A 25,054-nucleotide genomic window follows, 5' to 3' on the forward strand; every position below is an offset into this window, starting at 1 on the left:
TCCTGCACAGTGTTGTTGTTCTGGTTGTTTTTTCCACTATGTCCAAAGAAAAAAAAGAAGTGAAGCAGTCAGGCTTCAAGAAGTGCGACTCCTGTACACAAAAAATGTCTTTAACTGATGGGCACACTAGTTGTGTCTATTATTTAGATGCGTTACACCTTCAAGATTCCTGCTCCATTTGCCATGTCTTTAGCTCTGGGGTCCTGCAAGAAAGTAAGAATAAACTTATAGTTGGGGTATTGCGCAAAGGTCCATTTGCTGAGGCATTAGAAGATAACCAAACCTCCTCCAAATCATCCCAGTCCCCAAAGTCTGACTAATCAACAAAAAGAGCTTCTTCCTCTGCTCCTGCTTCTGAGCCGGCAAAAAAGCTATCAAAGGACATGACTTTGGACCTGAAGGCTTTCGGGCCCAAAAAGTCTACTCCTTCGGTTCCACAAGTTTTGTCGAGCCATGGACGCAGCCAGTCCCCAACCTTGGAGCCGGTCTCCTCAGTCCCTCGGTCACTTCTTTTATAGTTGATGGCTGGTAGTGTAAAACCCTCGACCCCATTCTCTCGATCCTCCAGGAGCCTGTCTGATGACAATGTGGAGCGGGTGGTCAGGAGGTTGCCTTGGACTCAGGCTCTGGCCAAGATTCTTTCGAGTCCAGCCCATAAGGAAGTTGAACTGACATCTGCTACTGCCCCTTCTTCTATTCCTCCTCCTACCAGAGTGGGTTTGGAGCCGGAGTGTTTAGATGTCATTGTGGTGGAACCGTCAAGTCCCCAACTCACCTCTGGGTTTTCAGCCTCGACTTCTGCTCTGACCTCTTTAGTACCATCTTCTGACAAGGAGTCTGGGAGCCGATGCTCCCCCGTCGGGTCCAGGAAGAATAGTCGGATCGGACCTTTGTTGGATCCAATTCTACCTCTCGGGGCATCGACGCAGGTGATCTCAGCACCTACATCGGCCTCGGAGCTCACCTCCTTGGTACAGGAGAAGTCTCCTGGCTCTTCAGAATTGGTGGCCCTACTCGGGCCCGGGTCATGGTGCCTTCGACGTGATGAGTGTGCTGTAACCTGTGACGGTTCCACCCTCGGATCCAGGCACTCTTCGCCCAAAAGTGACGGTATCTGCCTCTGTTCCATCCCTCCCTTCCAGGCGTAGAGAACCAATGCGCCAGGACACCCCATTGGGTGAGTCACTCTCTTCTGAAACCTCCCCAGCAGACCCCTCTGGAGAGGTCCCTCGGAAGAGAACTTGTAAGAGGAAACATCTAGACTCCCCTGAGGAGTCTGTCACTTCGGATACCGATTTAGAGGATTCAGAAGGGTGCCCACGGTCACCCTCTGAGGATTTCTCCTTTTCAGTCATCCTAGAGATCCTGAAGCAGAGAGGTGGCTGGAAGACCCTTACCCCTTCTGAGGATGAGTCCGTATACCTGGAGGCATTTGGATCTCGACCCTCCACCTCTTGGTTCTCTCCGCCTTTCGATCAGCTCCTTGGTGTAGTCAGTCGAAAGGCATGGGGCTCCCCAGAATCTGTGGAACCTGTTCCGAGGAAGCCCAACAAATTTATAACTGCCCCATCTGACAAGGAACTCTTGACCAAAGGTGGCCCGGTAAATGCTATAGTGGTGACGGCGGCCACCAAAAAGGAGTTAACTGAGACTACTTCATCTGTCCATCCACTGAATAAGGAATCTCAAACAATGGACAGATATGGGAAGCATATCTTCTTTCTCATCAGCGACCTTTACTCTCAGGTTACTGTACTATTTAACTCATTTTACCAGGCTTCAGAAGGATCTCCTAAAGGAGCTAGGAGATACCCTCCAAGGTTCTACAGCTGTGGGGGTGACAAACAATGTGACCTCTCAGCTTGCTACCTTAAGTTCTGTAGTCAACTCCTCTTTGCGACTCATCTCTTATGCAGATGATGGAGTGAGTAGGGTAGCAGGCACATGAATAGCTCTAAGGAGGCATTCCTGGATGCACCTTTGTTTGTTTGATGAGCCCTTCAAGTCTTCCTTCATAAACGCCCCTTTTGACAGCTCCTCCTTGTTCGGGCCAAAGGTTAGAGAGAGACTGACCAGGTGCGATCAGGAAGGTAAAACTCTCTCTGCTGTGGGCGTTTTTCCGTCCCTTCCAGGCCTTATCCCAAAGGCCAGAAGGACGGGAGAATGTGGCTCAGGAAATCCTAAAGAGCTTCACTGGACATGCATGGTGATATTTCCCCCAGGGACAGAGGGAGAAATAACAATGGAAGATGCCTATCTCGTAGCAGAGGGAGTCTGCAAAATACGGGCAACAGAGATAAATTCGCTGGCAAGACCCTTCCAGCACTCCTGAAAGGAGGCCTGTCTGCCCACCTCTGGAGGCAGTTGGGGGCAGGCTATCACTATACCCAGAAGCCTTGCTTAACAATACTTAAGACAAATGGGTACAGTCAGTAATATCCAGGGAATACAACATACCCTTTTCCACCCCACCCCCACACACAAGATCAGTTCCAGACATTCCACCCTGTCAGAGGTATCAAGCAACCCTAGAGGTACAAAAGTTGCTAAGAAAGAGTCATCCATGAAATCCCCACAGACCAAATCGGATCCAGAACTTACTCAAGGTTCTTTTTAGTTCCAAAGAAATCAGGGGACTGGAGACCCATCTTGGATCTCAGCAGGCTGAACAAGCCCTTAAAAAAAAGCAAAGTCCTGAATGGTGTCACTGCAGTCTAGTCCCTTTTCTGGGACAAGACAATTGGATGTGCTCATTCGATCGTCAGGATGCGTACTACCATGTAAAAATGGACAGGCGATCCAGGAGATATCTACACTTTCAGCTGGGAGCCAGCCATTACCAATTCAGAGCTCTGCCCTTTGGCCTCACTACAGCCCCCAGAGTTTTTACCAAATGCATAGCAGTAGTCACGGCTCACCTGAGGCGTCTAGGATTCCAGGTGTTTCTGTACTTAGACGACTGGCTCCTGACCGCCACCACCAAGCATCTAATAACCAAAGCAAGAGACACCACCATCCATCTATGCTCTGAACTGGGTGTTACCATAAATTTCGAAAAGTCTGCCTTGTTGCCATCACAGCATATTACATTTGTAGGAGCAGACTTAAACACAAAAGACATGATAGCAAAATTGCCTCACGACAGGGCACAGACACTGCGCCATCAATTGTCCATCTTGCTCTTGAAGAAGAAAGTACAGGCAAAGTTTGTTCTAAAAGAATTAGACACTATGGCAGCTGCTATAATACTAATAACCCTGGCACATCTACATATGAGAGTCCTACAGTGGCTACACTTTGCTCAATGGTCCATGCTGGAGTTACCTATGTCCCACAAGATCTTCATCATAGACTCCTGCAAGAGGGACCTACGCTGGTGGCTTCAATCCACACAGGTAACTTTCTAGGCAGGCCATTCACGCTCCCTCAACCAGTCGCTACAGTAACCACGGATGCTTCCCAAATCGGGTGAGGAGGGGCATTATCTGGGAAAGACCATCCAAGGAACTTGGCAGGAACACAAGTACCATTTGCACATCAGTGTCATAGAGATGAAAGCGGTGCTTCTGGCATTGCAGGCATTCCAGGACTCTCTCTCTCCAGGTACGTTTGCAATACAGACAGACACTGTGTTGGTAGTGTTGTACATCAACAAACAAGGTGGAACCAGATCCTAGCCCATGTGTCGAGAGGCTCAAAGAGTATGGCAGTAGGCAATCTCTTCTCAATATTTGCTGATTGCAATGCATATTTCAGGGAAATCCAGTGTGATAGCTGACAAATTAAGCAGAGCAATTCTGATGCCTTACGAGTGGTCCCTGAAACAGGACGTTGTGAGCCAAATTTTTTGCAAGTGGGGGCCAGCCTTGCTGCAACCTCTTTGCCACGTCCATGAACACCAAAAGCAGCAGCTACCTCACCTCTAATCCCCCCTCCAGGGGAGTCGCCAAGAAATGCACTTGTTCACGATTGGCCCCAGGGACTTCTTTGGCTTTCTCCCATTTCCATTATTCCCCAAAGTTCTTCAGAAAGTCAAATCGTTGAGTTGCAGGTTAATTCTCATAACTACATACTGGCCTTGTCAGATCTGGTTCTCTTTCCTATGGCCCCATCTCTGAGAGGAACCATGGATTCTGGACCCAGTACCAGATCTTCTGACTCATCATTCAGGAACACTCCATCCCTCTATTCACACCCTCAAACTGACAGCTTGGTTGCTCCACTTCCAATCTTAATCAGGCTTCCAGACATATACCCTGCAGTGCAGCACATTCTGGTTTTATCTCATAAGACAACAACTAGAAAACTGTATGCTAACAAATAGAAAAGGTTTTCTTGTTGGGCTTCCAAGAATCACATAGACCCCTTCACAGCCCTCGTAAGTACAATTTTAGATTTCTTAGCAGAGATTTTCAGTGAAGGTGCAGTAGCAGCTACTGTACGAGTACAATTAGCTGCCATATCTTAACTACCACATAGGGTACATGAGATCAAAAATTATTGTGCAAAGCCTTCCTGAGAGGTACTTTTCCACTAAGGCCGCCAATAAGGGAACCACCACCTCCTTGGGACCTCAATTTGGTACTGACTACTATGAATTTCCCACCATACGAACCAGCTTCCTCTTGCCAACTAAAATTTCTAACCTGGAAGACAGTCTTTTTGACAGCAGTTACCTCAGCTAGGAGGGTTTCACAGCTCCAGGCTCTATCCATATGCCCTCCCTATTTAGTTTTTCACAAAGATAAAGTTTCTCTTAGAAAAATCCTTCATTCCTTCTCAAAGTAAGTTCTGAGACCAATTTGAATCAGTCCATTGACCTGCCTGTCTTCTTTCTAAACTATGGCAACAAGGCAGAATATAAGCTTCACCAATTGGGTGTACACAGGCAGTTTCTTTTCTACTTGCATAGAACAAAGGAGTTTATAAAGTCCGACCAGCTGTTTGTCACCTTCTCAGATAACAAAAAAGGCACATCAGTTTCAAAAGTTACTTTGTCGAAATGGCTTACTGACACTATTACCTATGCATATAATTTCTCAACATAAGCAATTGCCAGGAAAGATTAGAGGCCATTCAACAAGAGCTATGTCAACTTTGACCGCCTTTCAGGTCAGACTACCTATGGATTTTATCTGTGCTGCAGCCACATGGGTCAGTCCTCATATCTTCATCACTCATTACAAAGTAGGCATGGCCTCCCAGAACAGGGCTTCCTTTGGTTCCACTGTTCTGAAGAGCGAAGGTGCTGGGGACGCTGTCCCAACCAGCAAGAATGAAGGCGAGATGGGACAACATAACATTAAGACGTTATGTAGTCACCATAATGTTTCATGTTTCATGTTTGTTGTCCATAATCTTGCCTTCATTCTTGCATCCCACCTTCCTTCCCCCAACCTTTGCTCCTGGAGGATCGAGAAGAATTTTTTATTGGCTGTAAAATGTTCTGTGCTTCCCTTCTTGCCTCATGAGACATAGGCTAAGAATGATTAACATTGCTTTGTGGTATATGAGTTTCTAATATGTTAGTAATCTGCAAACAAGATCTGGGTAACCTTCCCTTGGCATTATGGGATAGGGTATAGCTGTAAGTCAGTGGAAGCTCTCGAGCATTAAAGGCCAGGTTGGAATCGATGCTCGGTTCCAGATCCAACCAGCAAGAATGAAGGTGAGATTATGGACAGCAAACCTGGAACATTATGATGAGTACATAACTTCTTATTTTTCACAGGAAGTCCCCCAGGGGTTCCAGTGCTATATTATTGAACATGCACTTTGGTATCAGAGTAACTCTACCTCACATACAAAGAGCAAAACTGCTCCTACTGTCCAACACTAGCACGTAAGTGACTTAACAGACGCACTAGAAATTCCATTCACTTATATTCAGAAAAAGCAGTATTACTATCAAGGCTAGATGTCAACGTAGGTAAAAAAAAGCTTTCTTACATGGAATACAAGTGCTGCTGTTGTGATACTGGCTAAAAACCTAACATCAAGCAACAGTCATATATAGCTAATCATATGATACATCACTCTTTTTCATTAAATTGCACACATTTTATTTGAATTACCATGCGAAGATGCTGTTAATGCTGTGTGACTAAAACTAATTAATTGCCATCTCATTTAGATATCCTTCGATTTCACTCTTGCAGTATTCTTAAAAAGAGGGATCCCCTGCCAAGGGCATCCTGACATTTGGCAGTATACCAAAGCCTTTAGGTTGTTATTGATACACAGTATGTCACACATATGCTTCCCACACAAGGGGTAGGGGTAAAGGTGACATCCGGACATATCTTCAGAACTACTTTGCCGCCAGTCCAAAAGCTATTTTTGTTCGTTGGTCTGATCATACAAGTCATTGCTGGTTACCTAGCCATTCAGATAAGTGACCCATTGAGGGTTTTTAACTTATCCTTTTTTGCTTTCAACATTTATGTTGTTGTGGGGTTTCATGTCATCCAGAAAGGGTAAATGCCAGTGTGGGAGACGGGTTCCCCATAAAGACCATCACAAGCAGTGCTTGTTTTGTTTAAGAGCTTCTCACAGCCAGATGTCCTGTACTATTTGTCAGGCTTTTGTTCCAAAGACCTTATGTAGTAGTCTTTCATCCCTCATCATTTATCTTGAAAACCAGCATCTAAAGCTTTTAGCGAAAGATACTATGGAAGATGTTTCCTGGCCGCAGGGTCTGCCATCTTTGAGAAGGCCAAAAAATGTCAGGTCAGACTCTTCAACTGTGCCTTCTCCACTGGATATCTCTCTTGAGGCTGGTGAAAGCCCGGAAGATTGCCCGGTTTCTGGGCTGGATTCTTCTGCTGCAACTGGTTCAGAGGCTGTCATGGATCTGGCTTCTCACATGTCCTCGGAGGCTTTGCAGACATCCACTTTGGACGTTTACAGGGAACCACGGCTGATTATTACTGAAGGGCCTGGGGGTTCCTCAGATACTGGTTAAGGGAGGAAGTTCCAACTATAATTGAGTGTAGGCCAGTATCAGAGCCTTCTACTTTTCATAAGGTGGAGTCCCTTTAAAAAAAGACAAAACATATTTCTTCTGCTTCCAAGGACCCTCAAAGCGAATAGCAGAATTTTACAAAGGGTTTGATTGATTGCTTTTTTGGCCTTGAAGAGCCTCCTCAGGGGTCTTTGTCCCAGCTCCTCCTTGGTCGTCTTCCCCGCTCAAAATGTCTAGGGGATCAAGATTCCTCTGAAGAAAAAGTGGATTCTGATGAGGACTCCATGGCCTATTCTACCCAGATTCTCTCCCCTTTGTATTTTTCTGAGGAAGAGGAGACTGCTAGTCTTGAATCTCCTTTGAAGAGATTTTCTTTCGGGATACCATAATCAGGATGATGGAATCTTTAAGTGGGATTGTTCTCAAGTTTCTGAAGTGCAGAGGAGATATTATGAGCTCCTTCAAATGGAGTCTCCTAGACCCTCTGCTGTTCCTCCTGTTTTGGCTGCTTTATTGGATGCAGTTTCTTCTGCATCTCAGGCCTGAGACTCTCGGCTCACTGCTCCAAAAAAAAAATGGATAGGTTTTATAAAGTGCCTGATGACTGCAAATTCCTTTAAGTGTCCATCTGCTGACCCTTTGGTGGGTTCTGTGCCATCTGAAAAGCCTTCTGAATTACTTCCTTTTACCAAACCTCTTCCTTCTGATAAAGACAGCAGGCCTGTGGAAAAGCTGGGTAAAAAGATGTATATTTAAGCCACCCTAGCCTTTCAGGCTGTTAATTATGAGACTCCTATGACCAGATATGTTTTGTCTCTCCTTACTCAGGCTTGTCAGGTTATTTCGGACTTTCCTGATTCTGAGGGTAACACTTCTTCTCTGTTAGCGGCTTCTTCCCAAGTGGCTCACCATTCCATTAAACTTAGTTATGATGCAGTAGATGCTTCCTCTAGGGCTGCTTTTTCTGACTGTGTTGAGGAGGTATTCCTGGCTACAGCTTCAACCTCTGCCTGATGATGTTAAGGCTAAGTTGATGGATGCTCCCCTGTACAAAAAATGTTTGTTTTTTACTGCTGCAGCTGATTTGTTTAAGTCCCTGCAGGAGAAAGACAAGGAGTTACAGGACCTGAAACATATTTTTGTTTCCTCTTTGCCAAAGTTTCAGAGAAACTATCCTAATAAACTAGCCTTTGCTAAAATGCAGTTTCGCCGTCCTCGTAAAGGCAAAAAGCGTGGTAGGAGGGTTCCTCCAGTTAAGTCTACACAAACCATCCTGCTCAGAAACCTTCCTTTCTGTCTGATTACCCGATTATTCTCCGCCACATTCCTCTCTCACAGCATCTTTCCCTGCCTCTTCCCGTCTGTTTAAACATAACTCAGGATTCCTGGGTTTATTTCCATCATTCGCCAGGGGTAGTTCATGGTTTGGAAATTTCTTCCCCCTTCATTGGCATTCCTCAGCCACCTCAAGACCAGTTGAGCTCTTTTACAGAGGTGCTTCAGGGTGTTTTGATTCAGGGAACTATTGAAGAGGTTCCATCTGCTCAAACGGGGGGGGGGGGGTTATTCCAGAATGTTTTTGGTCCCCATGAAAGAGGGGACTTGTAGACACATTCTGGCTCTTTCTCACCTGAGTACATTTCTGAAGGTTCCTTCCTTTCAAATGTTATCCCTTCAGACTTTGTTCCCTCTTCTGCTTCCTCAGGCTTTTATGGTTTCTCTGGATCTCAAGGATGCTTGCCTCCATGTCCCTATTCATCCCCTTATCAGGAAGTTTTTACATTTCTCTGTTGCTTCCTGGCATTTTCAGTTCTCTGCTTTGCCCTTTGGCCCTTCCTTCTCTCTGTCTTCTTCTTGAGCTTTTGCACTCTCCCTCATGTTAAGAATACTGCAACAGTGAAATGAAAGGACATAGTACACTTGTGTAAAATCTTACCATAACATTAGATGTTCTTCTCTTCACTGTTGCAGTATTTGCTCTCTCCAGCCTCCACTGGTCTTTAGTCCCTCTGGTGTGTATGTTACCCTCTGGTATCCTAGGGCTGTGTTCCTCCTGGAGCTCTCAGTTCTGAGGATGATACTTCTGGGCACCACTTCGACACCTTGCATGGTCAGCATATGTGTGATGTATGGCATGTCAGTAATAGCCTAACGGCTTTGGTATACTGGCTGGACGTTGGGCTGCCCTTGGCAGGGGCTCCCTCATGTTAAGAATACTGCAACAGTAAAGAGAAGAACATCTACTATTATGGTAAGATTTTACACAACTGTACTTTGTGTCAGTTGTTAGCTGTTACATTTTGTCTGTATATTTCTACAAGGACACCATGTCATTATGTTATCTCTAACAATGTAATTCTTTGTTGAACTGTGTAACTGCCACACCGGCCCAGGTCATGACTGAAAGTGGCCTGTGAGCCAACCCAACAATTTAACAAAGTAAGTAAGTAAATTAACTGCTGTATTGAAATTAGAGACATCACAAGATGCTGTTTGACAAGGCTCGGTATACTTGGAGAAGGTAAGAGTCACTTTTCTGGGATTATCTTTATCTCAGTTTCATCCTTGATGCTTGCAGGAGTCTAAAGTTGCCTATTCAAGTACAAACTTACAGTAAATAGTAATAAAGTCACAATGCTCTGTTAGTAACTCAATAAAAACTGAACCCTACTACCAGCCTAACAATTCTTGACAGTGAAGAAATTCCTGTACCGCAAATAATACAGCAGAAGTATGTTACATTGTTCCTAGATGAGCAGATGTTCATGTTTCACTGCTGCAGTCATTACATTTAGGTTATCTGCCTGCAGGTAGCCCTCAGCCGGCCTGAATATCAAAGTCTTGGATTCCTGCATCGGATGCTGTCTCTTCTTCCATGATGTCAGGTCGTCGGGGGTATAAAACATGCAGCCAATGCCATTACATCAGTCTTTCTTGGCGCAGGTACCTGAAGCATAAGCAGTTCGCAAGTGCCAGTCAGCCAACTCCTGAAATTTTCATTGTCGAGTTTCAGAACTGAAGTCTTCAAAAAAGCTAAGTACCCTGTTGGGGATCCTTTTTCTTGCTCTTAACCGATGTCAGTAAAAGTTAGCAGTTGTATTACCCGTAGAAAGCAAATACCTCATAAAGATTTTCATTCGTACTACATTCCTTGCTTAGGCCCAAACCACGATATCCCTCGCTGCCGGTTTTGTGCCTTATTCAACCCCCGGACTATTCATCGTCGGTTTCTTTTTGCAGCAAATTTTTTTGGTACTCGGTTTAACTATCCAGAAATGGCTTCGGTAAGCCATCCGACTACTGACATTCCGAAAAAATGTAAAGATAAAGACAGAGACAGACTGCATAGGTCCAAAGCTGCCGACGACGCTTCCGTTAAGCTAGTCGCCAGTATTCAGTGAGGCTTTTTCGCAGCTCCTGATACCCGCTATTTCAGATTCGCAGGCCTCTACTGAGACCCATTCGGAGTCCGGTATGCCACGGGAGGTTTCTTCGACTATGGAACCTGCGGATATCTCTACCTTGGATGGGTCTGGAGCTGCTGTGCAGGCACCGACATCTGAGGGTGTATTCAGGCCTTAATGACTTGCATTTCAAACCGATGCCATCTTCTTCTTCAAGGCCTAAAACTCAACCCACGCCTAGAAAACCGATGTCCAAATCACATGGTCAGGCCCATATGCCTAAAAAACAAATAAGAATGGCTGAAGACCGTATTACTTTAATTAGGGGAAGCCAGCCTTCACCTTCTAAGAGACCTAGAACTGATTTTCCTTCTGATTCTTCTGATCAGGATTCTGAAATTTCTGTTTCTTATGATTGCCAGGATTTGCCCTTATCTACCTATGAGGATTCTGATGCAGAGGATTCCATTCCCTCTGCTTCCCCTCCAGAAGATTTTTCTTTTGGTGAAACCTTGCACACTCTTAGGGAACATTTCCGTTGGGAAAGCCAGGATTACTCTCACTCCAAAAAGAGACTTAGGGAATTCTTACTCCTCCCTCAACACAGGCCTTTAGCTATCCCTCCTGTCCTGGACATTGTAGATGATGCCTTCTTGGAATCTAGCCTGGCCCCAGACACTTTACCTCTAGCTTCCAGGAAGCCTGACCGTTATTACAGAGTACCTGACTCTCGCAAGTTCCTCTTCAAGAATCCCACTGCCAACCCAGATACCTTTTCCCAAGGACCTAAAGGCATTAAGGCTACTACTGCCAAAAACCCTATCCCCTCTGATGGAGATTCCAGGGCCATGGACAGATTGGGTAAGAAGGTATACACTTCTGCTACTTTGGCCATTAGGCCTTAAACTGCTAGATTCAGGTGTTAAAGTATCAGCAGCATGTTATGGGACTACTTAAACAGAAAATGGTTATTCCTGGCTGTGCTGAAAATATAAGAATTACAGGATTTAATGCATTCTGATGAACAAGTTGGTAAACATACTTTGCAATGTGGTTTTGACTCTATAGAAGCATCTTGCAGGGTTGCTGTCACTGGGTCTGTACTTAGAAGGCATGCTTGGTTTAAGGAGCAAAATTTGACAGATTATCTTAAAGCTAAATTACTGGATGCTCCCTTAAACCAAGACTGCCTGTTTGGCAACAAAGCAGTAGTAGTCCTTAAAAAGATGGAGGAAAAAGCTAAATCTTTGCAAACTCTTAAAGATTTCCTGAAGTACAGCCTCCCAGATTTATTAGGCATTGGCCTTCTAAGAATTGGTCCATTCTTGTCTCTTCCAGGCCTTCTCAGTCCAAACCCAGGAACAGCAGACAACTTAGGCTACAGTCTCAAGGTGCTCACAGGTCTAAGCAGTGGGGGGCTCCCACTTCCAAAGCTGGAAGTAGTAAGACATCCCCCTATGGAAAAGTGTCACAATGACTTAACCTTAAACCTTCCAAGCCCTGCTCAACTGCCTGCTCCCTTAGGTTGAAAGATTGCCCTGCATGCAAAAACCTGGGAACTCGTTACCCAGGACAAATGGGTTTAAATGTAGTTTTCCAAGGGTACAGATTCCACTTCCCCACCTTACCAACCCCAAACGGTTGGCCAGACCTACCCCTAAATCAGTTGGCAGAGGCTCAACAGTAGGTTCTCTCTCTTCTAAGTTTCAGGGCTATTCATCCTGTTCCAGCAGAAGAAAGGGGACAAGGTTTTTACTCGAGACTTTTCCTGGTACCCAGAAAAGACCACTTCTGGCGTCCTGTTCTGGACCTCTCTATTCTAAACACCGTATTGGTAATTCCAAAATTCAAAATGCTAACACTTCAACAGCTGCTTCTTATGCTAGGCAAAGATGCCTGGTTGGCAACCTTAGACTTAAAGAAAGCTTACCTGCACATTCCCATAAGGGAATCTTGCAGGAAATACCTACACTTCAGAACAGGCTCCATGCACTGTCAGTTCTCTGTACTTCCCTTTGGCTTAGCTACTGCCCAGGGTATTCACAAAGTGTCTAGCTCCAGTCATTGCATTTTGCAGGCAAAGAAATATTCAAATATACCCATACCTGGACGATTGTCTAATTCAGGCAGAAAGCCAGGACATGCTACTAAAACATCTGGCATTTGTAAAGAAACTTCTAACCTCACTGGGGTACACCATAAAAGAAAAGAAATCTCATCTAGTACCCTGCCAACAAATCGTATTCCTGGGAGCAAGCTTGAACACAACTTCCCAGATGGCTTACCTCACGCCAGAGAAGTTTGACAGCCTACTTCAAACTACTGGCCACAAAGACCCAGCTGTCTGCAAGGAAAATCCTGCAAGCGCTGGGCTTCATGGCCTCTTGCATTTTACTAATTCCATATGCAAGACTGTATATGAGGAAACTACAATGGTATCTAAAAAGCCTATGGTGTCAACATTCTCAGGACCTGGAATCAATGGTTTCTATCATTCCTTGCATAAAGACAGAGTTCCTTTGCTGGGCAGAGGCCTGCTATCACAACAAGGGGCTCCCATTCACTATACCCCCTGCCACCCAAACCCTAACAACAGACGCATCAGACTATACATGGGGGGCTACTTGCAGGGCAGTGCATTCAGTACAAATGGAACCCGAGTCAGATGCACCTGCATATCAATCAAATGTTAGCTTTACAGAATTCCCTGAGAGCCTTTAAGGACCACATTCGTTCAGGACAATTATTGGTAAAGGCAGACAACACCACTGTTATGTGGTACATAAACAAGCAGGGGGGAACCCACTCGTACTCTCTCTGCAGGCTAGCCATGACTGTCTGGAACATAGCTTTGAGCTACCAAGTGCACATACAAGCTCAATTCCTGCCAGGCAAGCTAAATTCACTGGCAGATGACCTAAGCAGAAATCTCATGGACCCACATGAGTGGAAACTGGAACCAAAGATATTCAACCTTTTGAGAAACATATGGGGGAATCCAGAGATAGACCTGTTTGCCTCCCCTCACAACTACCAATTGGACAAATTCTGCACAAGAACTTCCCACAGTCAAGCTTGAAAAGTGGATGCCCTGTCCTTCACTTGGGAAAGCCTCTCAGTTTATGCCTTTCCCCCTCTGCCTCTCCTCTCGAAAGTTCTGCTAAAGATCAAACAGGGCAAACCAAGGACAGTACTGATTGCACCAGACTTGGCAATACCAGCACTGGTACCCCCTCTTGCGCACTGTGTCACTGCTGGGAACCATGGCACCTGCCTCAGACCCCTTCCCTGCTGTCTCACCAGGAGGGCCAGATGCTGCACCATTAGCTTCAAACCCTGAACCTTGCAGCCTGGCTAATTCCTTGAGCTTTCCAATAGCATCCCTCAGTAAGTAGGTGCTAGATGTCATTCTGAAGGCAAGGAGGCCTAGTACTAGAAAATCTTATGCTGAAAAGTGGAAAAGATACTGTTCCTAGCCAGACTTGGGGGATGGGCATAACGGTGCCCAGCTTATCGCATATTCTTCAGTACTTAACAGAGGTGCTCCACAAGAGCCTTTCCTTCTCATCAATTTAAATTCATGCCTCTGCCATTTCAGCACATTATAACACTGAACCCACCCCTATTCTCACAGCCCCTGCTAAAGCAATTCCTCAGAGGGGCCAAATATTTAAGACCACCCAGGAGAGCCCCTACTCCGGCCTGGGACCTTAACTTTGTATTAGAAAAGCTCACTCTACCTCCTGCAGAGTTGAAATTCCTTTCTTGGAAAACAACCTTCCTTCTAGCCATCACTTCAGCAAGAAGTGTGTCTGAATTACAGGCCCTCATGGCAGTGGAGCCCTTCATCCATCTTGAATGCAGACAGGGTGTCCCTCAGGACCAATCCTTCCTTTATGCCCAAGGTGGTGTCTAGTGTGGCCCTTAATCAGTCCATTCATTTGCCTACTTTTTTTCCCAAATCCACAAAACAAAGGAGAACGAATACTGCACTCTTTGGACATGCACAGACAACTTAGATTTTATTTGGACAGGCCTAAGCCTCTCAGAAAATCTGCTAGTTGGCTTTGCTGCAGGGGCAGAGGAGAAGACCATTTCAAAGCAAACCATTTTTAAGTGGATAGCCCATTGCATTAATTTCTGCTATAAGCAGCATGGAAAACATACCCCACAAGGGATAAGATCACATTCCACCAGGGCTGCATCTACCTCTACAGCCTTTTTCAGAGATGTCCCTACCAGGGACACTGTAGAAGCTGCTACATGGAGCTCTGTACATACCTTCACCAAGCATTACCACATGCCTATTTTTTCTAAATCCAGAGCTGGTTTTGCCACTGCAGTTTTGCAGGGCTTAATAGCCGGTCCTAATGTTCTCTAACTTCTTCCTCCCTTCCTTAGCTTTGGGAATCAACCCAAATGTAATGACTGCAACATTGAAACACGAAGAACATAGTACAGTTGTGTACAGTTAACATAAATGTAGATTTTCGAGTGTATTCACTGTTGCAGTCCTAGTTACCCTCCCTTCAGCCCCCTGACTTCTCTTGGCTATACATTTCTTCTTGTTTAGTGTATTTCAGTTTTCTGGTGTATTTGCTTTTGTTGGTGGTGTAGCCTAACCTATAATTGCTTTCCATTATGGGGGCACCTGACATCTGTGGCAAGAAAAACTGATGTAATGGCGTCGGCTGCATGTTTTATATCCCTGACGATATGATGTCATGGAAGAAGAGACAGCATCTGATGCAGGAATCCAAGACCGGCTGAGGGCTACCTGTAGGCAGATAACTTAATGTAATGACTGTAACAGTGAATACACTCGAACATCTACATTTATGGTAAGAGTACACAACTGTACTTTTCATTTCCTTTCCTTTCTCTGTATAGAAGCTGAAATTGGCAGAATATTGGAACAACTGAAAAAAATAAACAAGTTCTCTCACCTAACAAACAAGAATCCAGCCAATGAAGTAAACACACAAACTTAAAAAAAAAATGTTGTATGACAGAGTAAAGGATACTGCTAAAACAATTACAAAGAAAAGAAAGTAGTATGATAAGTGCTTTTGTTCTTTAATACATAATACAATAACTTCATCAGACCAACAACTTTCTTCTTCTTTCGGCTTTTCCCAGTTAGGGGTCGCCACAGAGGAACTCTGGTCCGCTAATGATCGGCAGTAAATTTTTACGGTGCCAGCTCAATGCCCAACCTTCAACGAAGGCACGCCCATTCACGCATGTCTTTCGAACGCCACTCGACTGCGGGCGGGACATACAGACTCCACACAGAAGGCACTCCAGTCGAGAATCGAATGGGAGAACCTCTTGCTGTGAGCTGACAATGCTACCGCTGCACCACCGTGGCTATCAGACCAACAACTATAAGAATACTAAATAGTTAAAAATGTCAACATCACATATTCACTGTGGACCAGTAACAATACTTAAACATAATGTATTTAAACAGTGCAATTATACTTATTTTTTAAAATGATGAATTATAGAATATATAAAAATTCATCAATTGAATAAATGAATTAAAAAAAAGATTTAATATTAATATAGTCATTTATACCTGGGAGCCTATCTGCATCTAAATATATTTGCCATCTAACTTCTGTACATTTTAACATTCTGCTTAGATCACCACCGCAACCTATGTCTTGCAGTGTATTCAACACAAAAAATTTTAATTTTCTAAATAAATTGCATGAAAGAGCATGTTTAGCCAAACCATTATTTGTATCTTTATTATTATTAGCCAGAACATACTTGTATATTCTATCAGACAGCAACCTGTTGGTTTTGCCAATATAATATGCTTCACACGTGTCGCAGTGGGCTAAATATGCAACATTTTTAGACTTGCAGGTAAATCCATTTTTAGCCTGTATTATTTTACCTGTATACGTAATAACAAAAGCTTGACTACTAGCAAAAAAACAACACTGATTACATGCTAAAGTATGATGAGCACTTGGTATTGACATTTTTATTTACATATTCAGTATTCTTGCAGTTGTTAGTTTGATGAGTTTCTTATATTATGTATTATTAAAGAACAAAAGCGCTTACCACAATACTTTGTTTCATTCTTTGCAAATGTTTTAGCAGTATCTGTTACTCTGCTGTAGTACATTGTTTTTATAAGTTTTCTCATTTATTTCCACTTGAAGATAGATGAGCAATCTCCATCAATGTACACTTTCAAAGAGTTGAGTATGGCCTTCTTATTTCAGTGTTTTCCACAAAAACACCACGTCCTTTGAAAGTGCAGAAATGAACACTATGATTTAATAATCATTTCTTTAGTAATTATCATTGTGAAATTTTAGAAAAGAAAATACTGGAATCCACTTAGTGAGGGTAACTTGTCTGTGCTACATCGTGTGTAGTGATCATGCTCCAGTATTCAGGAAAAGACAAATTGGTTAAGTGCTTCTGTATTGTGAGACCTGATCTTAACAAATGTTAAGCACCCCCTGCTTCACTTAAGATCAGGTATCATGCTAGGCAGTTAAATCTGCCAGTACTGACCAGCAAGTGACAGTGGCAGAATAAAACAAAAAATGTTTCTGCTTGCTGTCAGTGTTGGTAGTGCGTCCCTGACTTTGTGTAAAATAGTGTTTTACTGCCTTTCTAACAGTGCTCCCTAAGTGCTTTCCGGCTTTGAAAGCCAGCAAAACACCTAGCCCTTTTTTTTTTTTTTTTTTTTTTAAACTAGTAGTACATGAAGCCGATAATGCTACATGCACTGTGAAGAGTTATGATTGGATCTTTGATCATAATCTGTTTATATGTGCTTCTGTCTCAAGGTGAATTTCATGGCATTCATGTCTCTAACACTCCAAACGGACCTCCTGCACGTGGGCAATTGCACGGCACCAAAACTTAAAGTAAATACAAAAAACAAGCGGAGCCAGCAAACTGAGATCAAAGATGCTTTATAATCCTTATCCATGGTTTTTTTTATACTATAAGGATTATAAAGCATCTTTGATCTCAGTTTGCTGGCTCCGCTTGTTTTTTGTATTCATGTCTCTAATTCATGAAAAACAGATTATGATTGGCACCCCACAAATAATCCTCTGTGTTAAACTCAATAGATTTCAGACTTAATAAATGTGCTACTTTCCACTGAGATGTAAGATAATAATTGGATTCCAGAGTGTAGCTCGCTAGATATTTCCCTGCGAGCTACAATGCAGACACCAGAAGGCTGCAGCACCACTTCACCATAGAGCGGTATGGCAGGAAAGCACACTCGCTGAAGCTTTAAGCTCTGACGAGAAACCAAGCAAATTGTGGTGATCTCTAAGAGCAGCTACATGGCTGTGTTCTAACGGAGACAGTCGAGCTAGAAGAGGTATTACAGCGATGTACACAAGTACAGGGAAACTGAACAAAGTATAAAATAACGGTAGGGCAAAGGCCCAAAATGGGGACAAGTTTACTGTATCTATAAACCTGGACTTTTAGACTTTGTCCAGTTTCTTTGAGCCTGTGTACTTCACAATAACTCTTCTAGTGCGCCTGTGTCTGTTAGAATACATCCAGGTAGCTGTCCTTGGGGATCGCTGCAATGTGCTTGATTTCTTGTTGGAACTTGTAGATTCAGTGGTTGTGCTTTTCAGCCGTACTGCTCCACAGTGAAGTGGTGGTGCAGCTTTCTGGTTTCTGCATTGTAGCTCTCAAGGAAATGTCTCTCGAGCTACACCCCTAATATTTAAGAACTCTGCTTGTTTCTTAAGTGATGATACAGCTACACAACTTGTTCAAACACCTTTCTCTTTCTTTCTTCCCACACAGTAAGACGCATTCTCCAAAACAGCACCAGCATACTGGAATAATACAGCATATATCATTAGACATCCTGATGCATGAAAAATGTTTTAAGGAAATACAGAATTATACATTGCTAATTGAAACCAAGTATAATTTTTTTTAAGTATACAGGGGGATGTTTTCAGTCAGATTTTAACTTTCACTGACTGTAAAATAGCCTTTCTTGTGTGTTCCTTATTGCGGTCACATTCACTTTCAAAATGTTCTCATCTATACATATATAGTTACAACAGTATAAAGTTTCACCATCTCTACTTTCAGCCCCGAATGTCTACATTTCTATTAAATGCACATTTCTGTTTCTTGCATGGTTTGTTATTATGAATTTGTTCTCTTATTGATAACTTATGGCATTATAAATATTGTCAGTACTGTTTTTATTAATGATCTTGTGTAGCAGGTAGAAATGTATTATTTTATTAATGCTCAGTTAGTAAATGTTCTTTGTTTTGTTTAGCTTGAATTACTGTTAAACTGTCACTACCTTTTGCTTTGTCTGTGCCACTTGACTGTAATGGGTCTAGTAATCAGCTCACATACCCAGTTAACAAACAAAATAAACACGTGTCTTGATGCAGCCTAGATTAAGTGCTCCTGACTGCATGTTTGAGTTTCTTCTTACTTAGGTTTAGTTTGTGTACCCTTAACTGTATTTGTCTCCAAGCATGGTGTCATATCTGTTGCTTAAGTCTGAGGCCGAAAGGTTGTGGCTTCTCTCTCTCTCTTTCTGTCCTGAAGTGTCAAAATGAGATTTGACCCTGTATCACCTGCATCTTAGTCATTTGAGAAGAGGTTAGTGAAACTGTCTTTCATTTAAATCTTTTTATATGTGAAACATAGCCATCATCTAATACATGTATCTTTACTGAGTTTGCTGTAATATTAAGTGTTTTAGCAGCTAAGACCTTTCTGTAGACATTATGTTGAACTGAAGAATTACTATACAGAATTTTAACATTGTGGTTGCTTATTTGCAGGCACCAATGGGGAGCTGTTGGGGAGACATTGCCGAAGGTGTGAGAGTGGAGGTTCCCAACACAGACAACAATCTACCTACAAAAGTATACTGGATAGCAGAAATAGTCAAGCTAGCAGGTTAATAACTTCACATTTTTCTGTTTTACAATTATCTTTTGCTGTAGCCAGGTTTGTGAAACAAACATACTGAAAAGTTACTGACATCTCAAATATTTCTTTAGGCAGCAAAACCATTTCAATTTAGTTTGCATTGCTTCTTTTGCTCACTTAATAGTCTGGAATTTATCATAAATGCTATCCCCCCTCTGAGGTTCGTCTGAATTTGTTTGAGGGAGAATGGATGAAGCACTACTGGTAATGGTAAAGAATTAGTTTCCTAATTCAGTGGTCCAGTCCAGTTTATTTACTTGGTGTGCACTATATATTAAATGGTGGGTTGTGGTTGTGTAAGATATAGTTATACATAGTTATAAGTAATAAGTTACATAAATTGTAAGTTAGTGGTCAAGAGTACTGCATTTTGATGGGACTTTTGAGGTCCATGTATGAGTTGTTACAGGTGAGAAGCAGTGAAATTGTGAGAAGCAGCATTAGGAAATGGATGACTGATGAATTTGAAGATAGACCAGTGTATGATTTATTGAGACATACATTTTTGAAGATAGCACAATGTACAATTTGTTGAAACATAAATGTATGTGTTAAAGCATTGCAAATAGCAAGATGAATGAGCAGAATCTAAGAGGAGCATGATGGAGGAATGTAAATGTTTGCTTTTAGATCATATCCTTTCTTATTTCATTCTTCCCTGATAAGTAAATTCCGCTGTAGATCTAGTTAAGGTCTATTATAGCGGGATATGAAATGTGATTGTTGGTGACAAAAGACAAATTATGTTGAGCCTTTAAAAGAAGGAGCTTACTTTAGAAAGATTAAGCATTACTATGGTAACATGCATTTCTTATACATCAGGTACTACCATAGGTTCTACCATTTCAGCCAGTCCTCTCAGAGATGGAAGGAAGAAAGAAGTTTCTAGCCTCTTTGTCTTCACTCAGGGTGGTGGGAGTAGTTCAAGTTTATTTGTAAAACAGAAGTGGGAAATTTGATCACACCACCGCAGCGCAGGAGTGAACCAGAAGTACTGGTGGTGCAGGTGTGTGGAGAGGTGATTCTGCAGGTGTACTCGGAATTCTGTCAAAGCGGGGTGAATTTTGATAATCCCTAACACACCACTAATAGCTTGGGGTTTTGGCGTAGTTGATGTTGAACCCAGTATGTGCTAGTCTCAGTCATGTGGATTCATTAGGTAGGAGTGAACACATTGACAATTCTGCTTTGGTGCTGCTTCTTCTGTGGTAGAGAATGGGGGGCTTTGACCTTATAATGATCCTATTCATCAGAATGGCAGTAGCCATGTGGTAGTTTTTCTCAAGTAAGATTAGGTCTGTATAGCTTGCATTAAAAGAAGTTGAAGGAACCTCAAAGGTGCAGCAAAGGTGATAGATAAGGAAGAACAAAATCTGATATAGAACTGTTATAGGAGGCCCGTCTGCCAAAAAAAAAAAAAAATACAATGGCTGTGGGTACCCACCACATAGATCAACAGTAGGCTTCTTTGCATGTTTCCAGCTGGTTCCAGAGCATTGTGAAGGGGGAAGAAGCAACAGGCCAGACTTGGCTCACTCCTTGTCCAGACAAGTAAACCCTTGAGATAGCTTCTTTGGTTTTACGTGCCATCACCTACTTTTTGACTTCTGAGGGCCAGGCTTGTGTCTATCAGTGGGTACTGACAAAAGCCTCTTTGGAGAAGTTTATCCTATGGTGTTCTGTCTCCTCCCTGAGGATGTGTAGCAGGTGCATGCATCCTTGGAAGAGTGGCTTATGTCTCCTTTCATAAACTCAGTTGTAGCACTCATGTTCTAAGACTGTTCTCCTTATGCCTCATTTCCAGTCCAGCAGGACTTGCACACCCAAGCTGTGGATTATCAACTGGTTTGTCCTGCCCCATCCAGGCCAGGAGGCAGTGCCCAGACATTGGGTTGGACCTCTCTCTGCAACTGAGAAAAATGCCCTTAAAATCTGGGCTGAAGCCAGCGTTAGGCCCTGCAGAGAGCTTTGCAACTTGTGAGTGCTGCATCTTTGTATAGTGAAGACTCATTATCTGCCATTGGCATTCATCTACCCATTGCATGCTTGACTCCATGTGCATTGGTCAAGTGAGAGTCTTCTCATTCTGAAGCTACTGTCAGAAGAGGTTTTCTCACTCTTTAGTTGCTTGGAAAGGAACCTCATTTGATTTACAGGCTAGTATTTCTAAAATGGATGAAGAAATGAGTTCTGCCCACCCTTTTGTTCCTTTTCATTCAGGTGGCCTATTGCTTTATATTAATTCTAAAGCTAATGTAGTCAAGAGTGGTACTTTGCAGTCTAGGATTGTAGGAAGGAAGGAAGATGGCTGAGATGGAATTACTAATAGCTGAAATTCTGGCTGATATTGCTGCGTAACCTAAGCTTGGGCCAGTGACACAAGGAGATTTTATGTTCAGGAAGGACAAGAGGTGGCATATTACCTAAGAAAAAAGTTGGATGAGAGGTGCTAGAAGATGAGAAGATGGGAGTAAGGTATAATCAAAGTGGAACAAATAGATTAACAGGATGAGGGTAAAAGACTCCAAATTATCAGAATAGGCTTCCACAACATAGGGTCAGCTGAAAGCATAAGAAAAACTGGTACAAGATCACTTTCTGTCCCAACCCTTTATTGTAGGGAGAGATGTCATGACTACGATTCAGGCATCCGTTGTTTATAACTAATGGCATGAATGTTGGAGGGTTTGGGCAGAGAAGAATGTACTTGATCAGCTGATGCCTGCTTTTCCATTCTGGGATATTAGTGACACCTACTGATGGGTGGGTGATTGCTAGTGGAAACGCTGGACAAGCTTATGCTGTTGCAATTTGCAAACACCACTGAGTCAGGGAGGTGGATTTGTAGGAGGATCCATAACTATACCTGATCAGGAAGCCTTTGCAGAGTCCACAAGTTACCTTCTGGGTAAGGGTGCCAGGCAGGGACCTCCACAGGGCCAACATCTTTTCCACTCCCTAACATGATTGCTGCTTTGTTGGGTAACAAGTAAGTTAGTTCTTCTACCCATCTCTTGCAAATGTTTTCCTCTTCCACTGTATTACATTTGTCATATAAACCTGCGCCTTTAGTAGAAGCTCCCTTCCACCAGACTTTATGCCCATCTCAGCATACTGTTTTTTTAATTACCTCTAGCTAACCAAAATATGTTCTCTAATGTCACTTGTTTTTCTACTTTAAAATGCTTTACCATAATCATCTTGTGTACACTAATAGTGTTGACTGTTAAACAAATTATACTACTGTCTTAAGCGTTATTCAGTTAGCTTGACTACTGTCTACACTCAATTCTGTTACTTTTTTAATAGCCTTAACCTCAATATGTGCAACTATTAAGTGTTGATAAGTACTTTGCATGACATTACTCAGGTATTAGGTATACTTTATTAACACAGCATATCCTCTGTTGTATGTCTTGTAGCATTTTTTCCTCGGCTACCACTGAAAGGAGTTTCTGTCTAGTTGGACAGTTCTGGTAAATAAATACAATAAATAAATAATGCTCCTCCAGTGAGAACAGATAGGTTTTAGGGCTCTCTCCCAATTAGGGAATGTCTGGTGCTCACATCTGAAAAGAAAGAAAAAAAAAGACAATGGGGTGCAGGAAGGAGGAACCATTGGACAAGTCCTGTAGAGGGGGATAAAAGAGCACCATCTACAAGCTACCTTATGCAGATATGACAGATGCTGAAGAGGTGGAGGGGAGTGTAATTTCTAGTCTACAAGACGTCAACTGGAATAACCAGTCATCTAAGGTGGGTGTAGGGAGCAAACTAATGAAGTACTTGTCCTGTAAGTTTGAACAAAAATGTATTGCTTGAATCCAGAAAAAGAGAATCATCTATTTTATTCTTAATAGAGGAATGCGACGTAGGATCTTGTATGTCACTGCTTGTTGACTTAAGTGGTTGTGCAGCAGTATAGTTTACACAGTGTTTATGGAGAAGGAACCAGAAGGGGCCACAAAGAGCAGTAACTGAAACTAAAGGAGAGTGGTCTGATGGAATGAGTTCATAAACTGAGATTTGGTAAAAAAGCAGGAGAGCAAACAAGTGGAGAAATTATGGAAGATAATAAAAGTGGTCCTATGGGTATAGATGGAAGAAAAGTTTAAAAACAACTGCCATGGTGAAAGAAGAAAACATTTTGGCTCATTGAGGAGTTGTGGAGAGTTATAACAGAAAAAGAAATACAAGGTCGAAGTGAAAGAATAAGGGTAAGAATGATTAAGAAGGATTTGGTGAAAGGAGAAGATATTGGGTGGGATATGTAGAGGCTGGGAATGGGACAACAGCTGGCATCAGGAGAGAAAAAGTAGATAGAGAAAATGTTAACAGTGGACATTAAGATAGGGAAGAATGTCTTATTCAAATATGCATGGGAAGGAAAGCAGAAAATTTGGTGGAGATTATGAAAAATAAGCTGTTTTACAAGCATCAAAGCATCTTAAGCTGCTTTGATTTTGCTCTTACCTAACCCTACCATGTTCATCGTGTTTCACTGCTGCAGTCATTACACTTGGGTTATCCTGCCGTCAGGCAGTCCCGCAGTCAGCCAGAGTTCCAAAGTCTTGGTCCGGCGTCGGTTGCTGTCGCTTCTTCCCTGACGTCAGTGCGCCAGGGGTATATAAGATGCAGCCGACGCCATTTTCTTCAGTCTTTCTTGCCGCGCGGTGCCTGAAGCAAAAGCAGTTCGCAAGTGCTGGTCGGCCGACTCCTGAGATTTTCAATTCGAATTTTCAGAACCGAAGTCTTCAGTAAAGCTAAGTTACCCCATTGGGGAAACTTTTTCTTGCCTCAGACTGATGTCAGTAAAAGTTAATAATTGTATTTCTTGTGGGAAGCAAATACCTCATAAGGATCCTCATAAGGATTTTCATTCTTACTGTATTCCATGCCTAGGCCCAGTCCATGACATCACTAGTTGTCAGTTTTGTGCTAGATTTAACAAACGCACTATTAAACGTCGGTTTGATTTTGCTCGCCATTACTTTGGACGAAGGTTTAATTATGCCATGCCGTCAGAACTGACGACCGGAATACACAAAAAAACACAAAGACAAGGATAAGGACAGGCATCCGAGGCCCAAAACTGACGATAAAGCCTCTTCTAGGCCAGTCGCCGGTTCTCAGTGAGGCGCTTTCGCAGCCCCTGACACCTGCTGCCTCAGAGCCACAGTACACATCCGACTCCCACGTGGAGATGTCTAGGCCTCTGGATACTCAAGGTGTTTGGCCTACAGAAACTAACCCTTCAGATGGGTCCGGAGCCGCTGAGAAGGCATCGGCTTCTGAGGGTGTTTTCAGACCTTCACAGATTACAAAAAAAACTACAGCCAAGTCTAAAACTCCATTAAAGACAAAGAAGCAAGTACAGCATTCACCTGGACAGGCCTCCATGCCTAAAAAACAGATGCTCAAAATGGCTGAAGACTTAATTACTCTGATTAGGAGTACCCATCCCCCTCCTGATAAATGGCCTAGGCAGGATACAGACTATGATTCCTCTGACCAGGTTTCCATTTACTCTGATTCCTCTTCAGATGAGGGATACTCTTTACCCCCTATGAGGACTCTGATGCTGAAGAATCAATTCCTTCAGCCTCTCCTCCAGAGGATTATTCTTTTGGGGAAACTTTACATACCATAAGGGAGCATTTCCAATGGGAGGGCCAGGATTACTCAGAATCCAAGAAAAAACTCAGAG

At 42.9% G+C, this 25,054-nt stretch overlaps 1 protein-coding gene across 1 annotated transcript in view; it reads left to right on the top strand.

Moving 5' to 3' along the window:
* The window catches only part of MBTD1 (mbt domain containing 1), a gene marked incomplete in the record, with an annotated part of 2,241,711 nt that overhangs the window by 666,055 nt on the left and 1,550,602 nt on the right, over positions 1 to 25,054 (top strand). Inside the window, 1 exon segment of the mRNA XM_044084938.1 lies at positions 19,197 to 19,314. Coding sequence (XP_043940873.1) covers positions 19,197 to 19,314 — 118 coding nt within the window.

The sequence above is a fragment of the Protopterus annectens genome, chromosome 10.part0, assembly GCF_019279795.1.
Source record: "Protopterus annectens isolate FY-2018-M chromosome 10.part0, PAN1.0, whole genome shotgun sequence".
Taxonomy (NCBI): Eukaryota; Metazoa; Chordata; order Ceratodontiformes; family Protopteridae; genus Protopterus; species Protopterus annectens.